The sequence below is a fragment of the Heteronotia binoei genome, chromosome 2, assembly GCF_032191835.1.
Source record: "Heteronotia binoei isolate CCM8104 ecotype False Entrance Well chromosome 2, APGP_CSIRO_Hbin_v1, whole genome shotgun sequence".
Lineage (NCBI taxonomy): Eukaryota > Metazoa > Chordata > Lepidosauria > Squamata > Gekkonidae > Heteronotia > Heteronotia binoei.
Genome location: NC_083224.1, coordinates 99,094,791 through 99,107,808, shown reverse-complemented (window position 1 = coordinate 99,107,808; position 13,018 = coordinate 99,094,791). Strand labels below are relative to the sequence as shown.

Below are 13,018 nucleotides of genomic sequence, written 5' to 3'. Positions count from 1 at the left end.
AGAGGGTGGGGCCTCAGTCTGCCCCAGGAATACAGCCACTTCTAATCAGTCAGCAACAATCACCTTCAGCCCACTCAAACCAAACAAACAGCAGTTCCCCAGCAACCACAAACTCAGAATTTTCAGCAATCACACAGTCACACAAACTCAGAAATTCTCAGCAACTCCCCAGCTGTTTAGAAAGGCAAACCTCACCCTTATAGCACTTCTTATAATCTTGCTCTCTCTGAGCTCTCTGAAATGGAGGGGTGAGGTTTGGCAAGCCATAGAAGGTCCCTTGGCCCCATGTACCAGATGTAGCTACACAAGGGCCTATGACAAGTTTGAGGAGTTTAGGGCAGGCAGGAGGTTGTGATAGGTATGGCCTGTTCCAGTGGAACACCTTATGCAGTATAGTGTTCAAGTGCATCCAGAAGGCTATTCAGTAAACACTATACTTGGTGGCTTGTCAGCCTTGGCCATGGGAACCAAAACAGAACAAGAAACTGTGAGTGGAGCACAATCCAAAATTACTCAACCAAACGTCTTCTACAATATATGAATATAGTCAGAAGAATAAATGTATTTGATACAAGTCAATGGCAGAGTGAGGCATGGGGTTGTGTATGCAGGAGGGGCTAATATTGCACAGCCAGGCACCAAGCATTGCTTTCTGCCCATGTAGGGGCAATGGGATCCATCTTTTGGATGAAGTCTGCAATATATTCCTGGGGATCTCTGGCACAGTCTCTTGGAAGTCATTTGAAGCAGGTGGGGTGGGGGGCAGAGTACAACAAAGCAATATTATGATCTCCTCTTGTAGCAACAGCAATTCAGGAAAAGTTGCTTGGGGGGTACACAGTACAGCTTAGGCAAACACCATGAAGCAGGTCTTTTTTTGAGCAGGAATGCACAAGAGCACAGTTCTGGCTGACTTGACTTCAGGTTTGTGTGGCCTAATATGCAAATGAGTTCCTGCTGGGCTTCCCCCCCTCAAAAAAAAGAGCCCTGGGTATAACCCATTATTTCTTATTTGTTTTCCCTTTCAAACACTTCACCTAAAGCAGATTCAGGTGGATATCATGTTGGTTTGAAGCAGCAGAATGAAGTTTGAGTCCAGTGGCACCTTTAAGACTAACAAAACAAAACTGGACTCAAAGTTTGTTCACCTGAAGCAGAACCTTCTAATGCATTTTCAGTTTAAAGTCTGGTGAAATTCAGAGTCTCCCTTGGTAAGTATTGACATGCTGGGCCAATCCAGACAGAAGAGATCCATGATCCAGTTGATCACTAGTTTTAAAATGCTATTCGCAGCTAGGAATGGCAGCCTCCAGGTGGGTCCAGAATTTGAGCTCACCTCCAGAGATCAGTTCCCCTGGAGAAAATGGATGCTTTGGAAGGCAGAGTACACTGAGCTCCCTGTCCTCCCCAGGCTCTACCTCCAAACTGCCAGGAATTTCCCAACTTGGAACTGGTAACCCTATGAATCCTCCATCCCCTGCTAGTGGCTGGGGGGGGGGGGAGGACCTGGCAATACTATTCAGAGCTGTGCTCCTCCCTCCCTTATTGGGTTAGGGTTATAACACTGAAGGATAAAAGATTTCACCCTTCTCCCCCCCACACTGTTTTTGGTCTCCCATGAAGAATACCTGTATGCAAAGACAAAATGCAACAACACTCTTTCTGAAGTTCTCTAGCTGCCAAATGGAGGTTCTAAATCTCTCCATGTTAAACGTCTTGTTCATGTCTGTCTGGATGCCTTCAAAAGACCACTCAATGTAGTCTGCAAATCAATCCCTTAGTCACTCACAAATAGGGCTTTAGGTTCAAACTACAAAAGGTTGAAGTAGATTAGATTTTGTAGAGTAGGATTTCTTGTGGTTTATACACGTGCCATCTTCCAAATGGGGGCTGGAGATCTTGAAGGATTATATCTGATCCCCAGGTGTCAGAGATCAGTCTCCTTGGAGAAAATGGCTGGATTCTATGGCATTAGATCCTGCTAAGGTCCCTGTGCAAATCCTGCCCTCTCCAGACTCCACTCCCAAAACCTCCAGGAATTCCCCAACCCCAAGTTGGCAACCCTATATTAATAGGCTAAAAATACATGGGGGGACAGCTTGTATTGGGTCTATGGTGCTGAGGATTGGGGAGTTTACCACCCCCTCCCTGAACATTTTCCCCAAGACATTTTTTGAGCAGGAGTGCACAGGAATGCAGTCCTGTCTGGCTTGGCATCAGGGGGTATGGTCTAATATGCAAATGAATTCTTTGTACCAGGAGTATTCTTTGGACCAGGGCTGGGGTATCAGTGCTTACATAGATCTGGGGGACCATTATCCTTGACCCTAAGGCCCAGTGGCTTGGGAGACAGAAAGTGGCATACCTCCCTTGACCATCATGAAGGCTTGGCAAGGAGGAGCCTGAGCTGTATGCCTGTGGGGACTCTAGGCTTGGAGGCACAGTGCCCTTGCTGCCCATAAAATCAGGCACTAACAGAGGGGGCCTGACTCTGGCCCATCCCACCAATTGCCTGAATACAAGTGGGTTTGGAATGGGGTTGGTGCAGCAGATTCCCCCCCTTTTTGAATTGATAAATAAACTTAGCCATTTAATATCCCAGCTGAAGTTATCAGGTCTCCTCTCTTCATTCAGCATCTGCATTCACAGTAGGGTTGCCAGGTCCAGTTCAGGAAATATCTGGGAACTTGGGGGATGGAGTCAAGAAAGTTTTTTGGGGGGTCCTTTCTCTTCCCCTCCCCAGGAGGGGGAGATTGAGAGAGCTCTGACTGAAATTGCTCTTGAGAGAACAACTCCAACAGAGTTATGACTGACCTAAAGTCACTCCAGCAGTTGCATGTGGAGGTCTCTAGTTAACTGACTGATTTTTAAAAATGTTTTAAAGTTTCCAGACAAATTTTAAATCTGTTTTTCAAGACTGCCTTTTTAGCTTCTTATTTTTTGAATTTCTAACTAATTCAGAGCAACAGAGGTTCCTGAAATAAAATAACAGGACCTGTTTTACAAAGATACTGACCATGTGATTGGACTCATGGTGAATTTACTTTGATCACAAAATAGCCAAACTCTTTAGAGTACTGGAGGAAGGAAATATAGGATAAAGAGTTGTGAAATGTATATAGTGAGCTGTTAGAATGAAATTCCTGTTGCTTTTTTCCCTACAGTGATGTAACATTCTTGGTTGGTGGAGAGCAGCAGGAAGTCTTTGCCCATCGCTGCCTGCTTTCTTGTCGCTGCGAGGCTTTCCATGCAATGCTGAACCAGCCCCGGGAGACGCAAGCCCCACTTCTCCTGAGCCATGTACAGCCAGAGGTGTTCCTTGCAGTCATTGAATACCTGTATACTAATTGTGTCACCCTCAACAATGCCATTGTAAGTAGAACCTGTATTAATAAGGGACTGGACTTCCAGGGAAATACTAAATAGGAGGATGGGTTAAAAGGAAATTATGGTGTGATCTGCTAATGGGAATGGTAAGATTAAGTAGCCCTTCTAAACCAGCCTTGTAGATACATTAAAAAAAATTGCCAACCCATCAAATGCAGAAATCAACCTTCACCACTGTCTTTGGCTGATTTTATTCATTTTAGGAAGCATTTATTTTGCTGGTTTTTATAATAATTATTATTATTATAATTCTTAACTTCTACCACAGATGTTTGTTTCTGAATAAGATAACCAACAACTTTATTTCCTGAAGGATAAGAACATAAGAGAAGCCATGTTGGATCCAGTCCAACACTCTGAACGTTTTCGCACTAGCGTTTACTCCGGCGTAGCACCCCATTTACCTCCGGATCTTTTCCTGGTTTTCGCACCTGTTGCTCCGGCGCTGCGGTTTGCTCCAGCGCTTCAGGGGTTTCACGCCGGAGTATGTTTTTCAACATGCTTCCGGAGTTTTTGAAAACCTCCGGATCCACACCGGATCCACTCCTCGGAGTTTGCTGTGGGAAATCCATCCACGCCGGATCGACTGCTTTGTGGGCGTCACCCTCTCCCTTTCCGTCCTCCCACCCCATCCACCCCCTTGGCCAATCATCAGCCGTTCGCGGCGCTTCCCAAAAGTGCCCGCACGGCCATTTTTTTTTAAACTTCATATTTCTTGCGTAATAGCGATATTTCGAAATTAACAAATAGAAAAAAAAAACCCTCCTGGAATAGCCTCAATTGCCACTTCAATTGGTTTCGTTAGAATTTTTTTTAATTATTATTGACTTTAGTTGCGTTATTTCGCTGTTGCGTTATCTCGCAACTACATTATACATTGTTGGGGGGGGGGAAATCTAGTGCCGGCGCGGGCCAAAGCGTTCATGTGTGTGTGTTTTAAAAAGGCAATGCCTCCCTCAGCTGTGCCACCAGGATTTCTGGACCTGCACAAAATCGCCATGTATAAAATGGGAAGTTGGAGTCCTGCATTCTTCTCCCTGGCTACATTCCGCTCGGTTAGAAAATAGACGCAAGCTCGCTCTTCACACGCGCCACAGAAGGGGAAGGAGAGAATGGGGCGGGGGGGGAGCTCTGGCGGCAGGAATCAGTCAGGTCCCCGTTGCAAGCGCCAGCCGGGGAGGGGGAAGAGCGCGGAGGAAATCCCAGCTTCGCCACCCGGGAGGGAGCGAGGCTGGGAAAGGAAGAAGCTGCCACACACACACACACAAACCCCTCGATTTCTCTCTCTTCGTTATTGCGATATTTCGCAACTTCAGAATTTGGGGGGGGGAATCTAGTGCTAGGATTCTCCACTGTGAATGCTTCTGTTAATACATAAAGGGCTGTGGAGGATACTACAGCTGCAGCCAATCCATAAGCAGAAGCAGCACACGTGATGCGGTTTGTCCATGAAAAGAAGGGGAAGGAACAGCTGTGACTGCTCGATGTTACATTATTACGTCCTTACGCAACCAGACTTGCGCTTAAAAAAAAAATGATTGACAGGGCATTGAACTCAAGTCGATGCCAGTGGGAAAACGATTTGAGCCGGGGCTTCATGGAAAGCAACTCCGCAAATGAGTCCATGTGCGAAAACGAGGAAAATGAGCCGGACATAATTGCGCCGTGGAATAAGGGGAGCAAACGCTAAGTGCGAAAACGACCTCTGTGTCACACAGTGGCCAAATATATATATATGTGTGTGTGTGTGTGTGTGTGTGTGTGTGTACACACACTGTGGCTAATAGCCACTGATGGACCTCTGCTCCATATTTTTACCTAAACCCCTCTTGAAGGTGGCTATGCTTGTGGCCGCCACCACCTCCTGTGGCAGTTGTGTTAATCTGTCTGCAGGAGCAAAAATGAATAGGAGTCTTGTGGCATCTTATAGATGTTATTCCAGCACAAGCTTTCATGGACTGGAACCTGCTTTTTCAGATGCAATGAGTTGATCCCCAGTATATGATGAAGTGTGTATGTACATGAAATTTTATACCCAGTGTGGTGGAACTGGTCTGCTCTGGCCTCCAGCCCCTATTCCACCCTGCCCTCCTAGGTGTTCTTTCACACCTGGAAGGGCTTTTCTTTTCCTTTTGGGGTAGCCCACCATTACCACCTGACTTTTGTATGGAATTGCCCACTGGGAGGGTCAGGACTCCTAGCTTCCTTTCCAAGTTATGAGGCCTTGCTTCTGTGTTTCCCACTGCACAGCACCAGGTCACCACGGAGACAGTTTACTGCCTTGTGTGCCCTTGGAGGAATGGCTGCCTGCCTTTCCCCCAGCATGTTGGAGATGGTGAGGTCTGTGTAGTACAGAGAACCACAGTCAGTATCTAAGTTATAATGTATTTATTTTTAAAAGAAAATGTTTACAAGCATACTTTTAGCACCACACCAAATTGAGCCAGGGATACAAAAGGAATAGGCAAAACACAACTGGAGGTGGTGGCGGCCACAAGCATGGCCACCTTCAAGAGGGGGTTAGATAAAAATATGGAGCAGAGGTCCATCAGTGGCTATTAGCCACAGTGTGTATGTGTGTGTGTGTGTGTGTATATATATATATATATATATATATATATATATATTTGGCCGCTGTGTGACACAGAATGTTGGACTGGATGGGCCTTTGGCCTGATCTAACATGGCTTCTCTTATGTTCTTATGTTAACTGCTTTGTCCCTCCCTCTTTCTATACATGTCCTATCAGATGTTAAAATGGGACAGGGTCTTTAGCTTAGGAATTCTAGATCTCTACAAAGTGTTCGTTACCTTGCTCTCAGGGCTCGCATGGACATTCCACTCCAAACCTGCTTAGGCGACGAGCGTATTATGGCTCGCCCGCGGAGCCAAATGGACCCGGAACGGTTCCAATTGGCTGTATGGGATCCCTGGCCCTCTGGCGGTTCCCTCGATGGCCTGATTGAGTCCTGGAATAGCCGGCTCTCTACGGCCATTGATGAGATCGGGACGAAGTGACTAGAGCATCTTATAGGGAATTTATGAGGTCCTATGAGATGGCAGTCAAGGCCGCAAAGAAGATATACTTTGCGGCTAAGATTGCGTCTGCAAATTTGCGCCCGGCACAACTGTTTAGAACAATTCGGAATCTTACTACATTTCCACAAGGCAAACCAAATGTTAAGGAATTGGAGATAGGCTGTGAGGCTTTTGCGAAATTTTTTGCAAAGTCCAATCACTCCGCCATGATTGCCCTGCCATGTTGGATACAGTAAGTAGACTCGAGGCTCCGTGCCTGCCTTCTGGTTTGACCCTGGATCGTTTCGACCCTCTCAGCTTGGAAGAAGTTGACAGAATCCTCTCTGCTGCACGCCCAATAACTTGCGATTTGGACCCTTGCCCCTCTTGGTTAATTAAAGCTTGCCAGGAGGAGCTAAGATGTCCTATACGGGACATCATAAATAGATCTCTTTTGGAGGGTCTTTTTCCAACCCCTCTGAAGGAGGCAGTGGTCTGCCCCCTCCTGAAAAACGTTACATCAGATCCGGCCGAATTGGCGCATTACCGGCCGGTCTCAAATTTGCCCTTTTTGGGCAAAGTTATAGAGAGGGCTGCGGCAGAGCTTCCTGGATGACGCTTCCACCTTAGATCCTTTTCAGTCCGGCTTCCACCCGGGCCACGGGACAGAGACAGTGCTGGTCACCCTCATGGATGATTTCCGGCGACATCTGGATTGAGGCGGTGTGGCGGTACTGCTGTTGCTAGATCTATCGGCAGCGTTCGATATGGTCGATCATCGGCTGCTGACCCGCCGCCTCGCTGACGCAGGGATTCAGGGGTTAGCCTTACAGTGGCTTTCCTCTTTCCTTGAAGGTCAGGGACAAAGGGTGGCAGTTGGGGGAGAGCTGTCCCAGAGGCACCCACTTAATTGTGGGGTGCCCCAGGGGGCGGTTCTCTCTCCAATGTTATTTAACATCTACATGCGCCCCCTTGCCCAGATTGCCCGGAGATATGGGCTGGGTTGTCACCAGTATGCTGATGACACCCAGCTCTATCTATTGATGGGTGGCCAGGCTGCCGACGTCCCTGTAGATATGGACCAGGCATTGCAAGCCATGGCTGATTGGATCAAGCTGAGCGGGCTGAAATTGAATCCAGTGAAGACAGAGGTCCTTTGCCTAGGTCGCAGCGGTCCGGAAGGAGGGATTCCCCTTCCAGCTTTTGATGGGGCACCATTGGAACCAGTGCGTGAGGTCAGGAGCTTGGGAGTGGTACTGGAGTCTTCCCTGACAATGGAGGCCCAGATAGCTGCCACTGCCAAATCCGCCTTCTTTCACCTTAGACGGGTGAGGCAGTTGGCCCCCTCCTTGGAGCGAGGCGACCTGGCAACAGTGATTCATGCGATGGTCACCTCGAGATTGGACTACTGTAATGCCCTCTACATGGGCTGCCCCTGTACCAAACCCGGAAACTGCAGCTAGTGCAGAACGCGGCAGCCAGGCTGCTGGTGGGACTACCTCGGTGGGAACATGTGTGGCCTAGGCTGCGGGAACTGCACTGGCTGCCAATTGTATACCGGGTTCGTTACAAGGTGCTGTTATTACCTTTAAAGCCCTATATGGCCGAGGACCTGCCTACCTTAGGGGCCGCCTCTCTCCATATGTTCCCTACAGAGCACTGCACTCCAGCTCACAAAATCTTTTGGAAATCCCTGGGCCTAAGGAGGCCAAACTTAAAGCAACCAGGAAGCAGGCCTTCTCCATAAAAGTACCCCAATGGTGGAATCAGCTGCCGGAAGTGGTGCGGGCCCTACGGGATCTCAATCAGTTCCGTAGGGCCTGCAAAACCGCTCTCTTCCAATTAGCCTTTTAAGATGGAACCAGAACTAATATTACGCTATTTTGGATAAACAGAGATTGTAGCACCATTGTATTGCTTTTAGCTTAATTTTAATACCGTAGCTTAATTTAATATTAATTTATATATTGTATCTATGCCGTTGTTTATTGATTTTATTATCTGTTTATTGTTATACCATGCTATTATATCATGCTTTGTAAGCCGCCCTGAGCCTGCCTTGGCGGGGAGGGCGGGGTATAAATAAAAACTTATTATTATTATTATTACTTGACCCCCATCGGTGTTGTATACCTAAAATACTAATATTTAAAGGTACCCTTAACTAATAAAACAAAATTTTCTATTTTTCTTTCTTTTAAGACTTAATCATTATCAAAAATTGTCCAATGTCCTTTTATTTTCCAATCTTTTCTATATAACTTCTAAACTTTTTCCACTCCAACTTAAAAGTTTCTAGATCATAGTCTTTTAAAATTCTTGTCAATTTGTCCATTTCATTCCATGTTATAACTTTTATAATCCAATCCCATTTCTCTGGTGTTCTTTCTTGCTTCCACAACTGCGCATACAATGTCCTAGCAGCTGAGAGCAAGTACCAAATTATAATTCTATCTTCTTTTGGAAATTTTTCCATATATAATCCCAACAGAAAAGTCTCTGCAACTTTCTTGATTTCATATCCCAAGATCCTAGATATTTCTTGTTGAATCACCTGCCAATACTTTTTTGCTCTTTCACAAGTCCAGCACATATGGTAAAAAGAACCTTCATGTTTTTTACACTTCCAACATCTATCTGGCATTTTATTGTTCATCTTTGCCAACTTTTTACGAGTTATATACCATCTATACATCATTTTAAATACTATGACATGTTGAAAGCTTTATAGAATTCTTCCAAAGATATTCCCAAGTTTCCATCTGTATTTCTTTATTTACATTAATTGCCCACTTAATCATTTGAAATTTCCCTACTTCATCTTCTGTAGACCATTTCAAAAGCAGTTTATATAGTTTTGAAATTAATTTTTCATTATCTCCAAGCAGAACTATTTCCATTTCTGTTTGTTCTTTTCTTATTCCTTCAGTTTTAATGTCTTTTTCCACCAAACTCTTTATTTGTTGCATTTGAAACCAGTCATATTTATTATTCAGCTCTTTCACAGTTTTCAGCTCTATTTTTAATAGCTGATTATATGACAACCACTTTTCTTCACCCACTTCAGCCGTTATTTTTATCACTTCTGCTGGCACTATCCAGAACGGTTTTCTCTCTTCACCATATTTCTTATATTTCATCCACGTATTCAACAAATTATTTCTTATATAATGGTGAGAGAAAAAACCATCCATCTTTTTTTCCCCATAGTACATATAAGCGTGCCAGCCGAATTTATTTCCATGACCTTCCAACGCCAAAAGTTTTCTGTTTAGTAGCATCACCCATTCTTTTATCCACATTAAGCAGACTGCTTCATGATATAGTTTTAAATCTGGTAATTGGAATCCTCCTCTCTCTTTTGCATCTGTTAAAATTTTCATTTTGATCCTTGGTTTCTTCCCAGCCCACACAAATTCTGAGATCTTCCTCTGCCATCTGTTAAACTGCTTGCTGTCCTTCACAATCGGAATAGTTTGAAATAAATACATTATTCTTGGTAAAATGTTCATTTTAATTGCAGCTATTCTTCCAAGCAATGACAAATTAAGTTTATTCCATTTTATCATATCTTCATCCATTTTACGCCATAGCTTCTCATAATTATTTTTAAACAAATCAATATTATTCGTCGTTCTCTCCACACCCAAATATTTTACCTTCGAGGTAACTTCACAACCCGTTAGCTTTTGTAACTCCTTTTGTTTACTTACTTGCATATTCTTACATAAAATTTTTTATTTTTCTTTATTTATATAGAATCCCGTCAGTTCTCCATATTCTTGTATTTTAGCTAACAGCAAAGGTGTTACTTTAGTGGGATTTTCATTTATAAACATTATATCATCTGCAAATGCTCTATATTTATAAGTAAATCCTTTTATTTTTAATCCTTCTATTTCTTTGTCTTCTTGAATTTGCATCAGCAAAATTTCAAGTGTCATTATAAACAACAGTGGAGAGAGCGGACACCCTTGTCTTGTACCTTTACTAATTATCATATCTTCTGCATTTATACATAGCCTTGCACGTTGTTCAGTATATATTGCTTCTACCATCCTTATAAAGTCTTCTCCCAACTCCATTTTCTCCATAACTGCAAACATAAAGTCCCAGTTTAGATTATCAAATGCTTTCTCTGCGTCCGCAAAGAATAGTGCTACTTCTTTTTCTGCATGTCTTTTATAATATTCTACAATATTTACAACAGTCCTAATATTGTCTCTTATCTGTCTTTTGGGGGAGAAACCCTGCTTGATCTTCCTTTATAAAGTTAAGCAATATTTGAAAAAGTTGTTCTGCCAATATTCTTGGGTATATTTTATAGTCATTATTCAATAATGAAATCGGTCTATAATTTTTTACATTCGTGACATCTCTATCTTCTTTTGGAATTAACGAAATCACTGCTTCCTTCCATGTATTTGGTATTTTACCTTTTAATCTTATATTCGTCAATTTTTGGAGTTTTGGTATTAATTCCTCTTTAAAGGTTTTAAAGAACTTAGCTGTATATCCATCTGGCCCAGGTGCCTTTCCAATTTTCATTGCATTGATCGCAGCTTCAATCTCTATTCTTTCAATTGGTGCATTCAAAACTTTTTTCATATTTTCTGTTAAGGCTGTTATTTTAATATTTTGTAAATACAGTTCCATCTTTTCTTTCTTTATTTTAACACCTTTAAATAGTTTAGCATAATATTTTAAAAAATCTCTCTTTATTCCTTCTTGGTTCACTATCTCTCTTCTATCAGCCACAATCCTACTAATAATTTTACTTTCTTTCTTTTTTTTTAATTGCCAGGCCAGGTACTTTCCAGGTTTATTTGCTCCCTCAAAAGACTTTTGCTGTAATTTTTTCAAATTCCATTCCAGTTCTTTATTTAACAAATGTCTCATTTGTGTTTGCAGTATTGTAATCTCCCTCATAATTTTCTTTTTCCCTGGCCTTTTCCTTAATTCACCTTTTTTCTTGATTTCATTTTGAATGTCCAACATCTGTTTATCTTTTGCCCTCTTATCTTTATTGTTCAATGTTATCAATATTCCTCTCATTACTGCTTTATAGGCATCCCACACCATCTGGAATTCAATATCTTCTTTATCGTTTATTTGGAAGAAAACTTGGCTTTCGTTTTTTAGAGATGTCACTATTTCTTTATTCTGTAGCAAACCTTCATTTAATCTCCATCTTCTTTGGGACAGCACACCTTTTTAAATGTCTTCCTTCCATAGGAAATAATGAAGGATAGGGGCAACTTTTCTTGGGGCTCATAGAATTGGACCCCTTGGTCCAATCATTTTGAAACTTGGGGGGTTCTTTGGGGAGAGGCACTAGATACTATACTGAAAATTTGGTGCCTCTATCTCAAATAACAGCTCCCCCAGAGCCCCTGAAACCTCCAGATCAATTCTCCATTATACCCTATGAGAATCGATCTCCACATAGGGAATAATGAAGTGCTCAGCAGACGTTTCCCCCCCCCCGCCCATTTCTGGTGACTCTGAAGCAATGGATTGGCTTCTCTACTCATGAGTTGCTGCCAACTTCTTCAAAGTAACAGATACACCATCCCAAGAGGAAGCCTTTTAATCGGAGACTGAAGCCTCTAAAGGCACATGGTCCTCTGGGGGTGGGGTTTCTCCCCGCCAGCCAGCTGACTGGAGGCAGGAAGCAGCCTGGGAAAGTGGAAGAATCCCCGCTGGGACCTGGGGATTGGCAAACCTATACAAAATAGCCTGCATGATGAGGATCCCCTCAGTACATCTGAAGACAGGGGCTGTAGTTTTTGAAAGATGATGCTAGAATAAAATTTTGTTAGTCTTATTTATTTAAGCTGCTGCAGCACTCCTGTTTATATGTGCAATAAATTCAGTGTTATTGTTATTAATGAATCATAATAATTTTTCTCACATGTCATGCTGAATATAGGATGGCTTGAGAACTGGGCTTGGAAAATGATTCACCTGGATGGAATTATTATTTTATCTGTGTGAATGGCCAATCACAAGGCCATTCTAAACCACAAGCATTTAATTAGGCTCCAGATAATGAGATTGTTATTTTGCTTATGGTTAAGCCCTTGGCTGTGGGAGATACAAAAAAGACCTGGTTCAAGAAATAATTACTTGCTAGTCAGTAATTTCAATATCATGCTATGAAAAGGGTCTGTCCATCTGGCATGAGGATATGAGCAAGGGAGAAAGGGAGGGCTTGGGAGGTTTGCAAAAAATGTATAATCAAAATGGGGGTTCTCAGCTGGCTAATCTTTGAAAGCCCCAACTGGGGGGGCTCTTACAACACTGATCATCACTTTGTTTCCTTGTGTAGGCTCTGGAGGTGCTGACATCATCCATTGAGTATGGACTGAATGATCTCAGAAAGGTGAGAATAGCTGCTTGTGGCCTGTGTTGATTCTTTGTGGAAAGACAGCTTTTGCCTTGTGAAACTGTAGCATAATCAGAAGCAGACCTCAGATTGTGTGAGAGGAAGGGAACCATTCCTTCTCTCTCAGCTCAGCAGTAACACACCAGCATCACTGTCCCATTAGAGGGACCTCAGCATTGGTATGGCTGCTGGCTGCCTGTCATCATCACTGGCACCTCCCTCTTT

At 43.2% G+C, this 13,018-nt stretch overlaps 2 protein-coding genes across 2 annotated transcripts in view; both read left to right on the top strand.

Annotated features, from left to right (window-relative positions):
• IPP (intracisternal A particle-promoted polypeptide) overlaps window positions 1–13,018 on the top strand; it is a 523,673-nt gene that overhangs the window by 236,411 nt on the left and 274,244 nt on the right. The gene's annotated exons all lie outside the window — the stretch shown is intronic.
• BTBD19 (BTB domain containing 19) overlaps window positions 1–13,018 on the top strand; it is a 110,852-nt gene that overhangs the window by 13,117 nt on the left and 84,717 nt on the right. Inside the window, exons 2-3 of the mRNA XM_060231737.1 lie at window positions 3,165–3,372; window positions 12,737–12,790. Coding sequence (XP_060087720.1) covers window positions 3,165–3,372; window positions 12,737–12,790 — 262 coding nt within the window. The remainder of the gene's footprint in view (window positions 1–3,164; window positions 3,373–12,736; window positions 12,791–13,018) is intronic.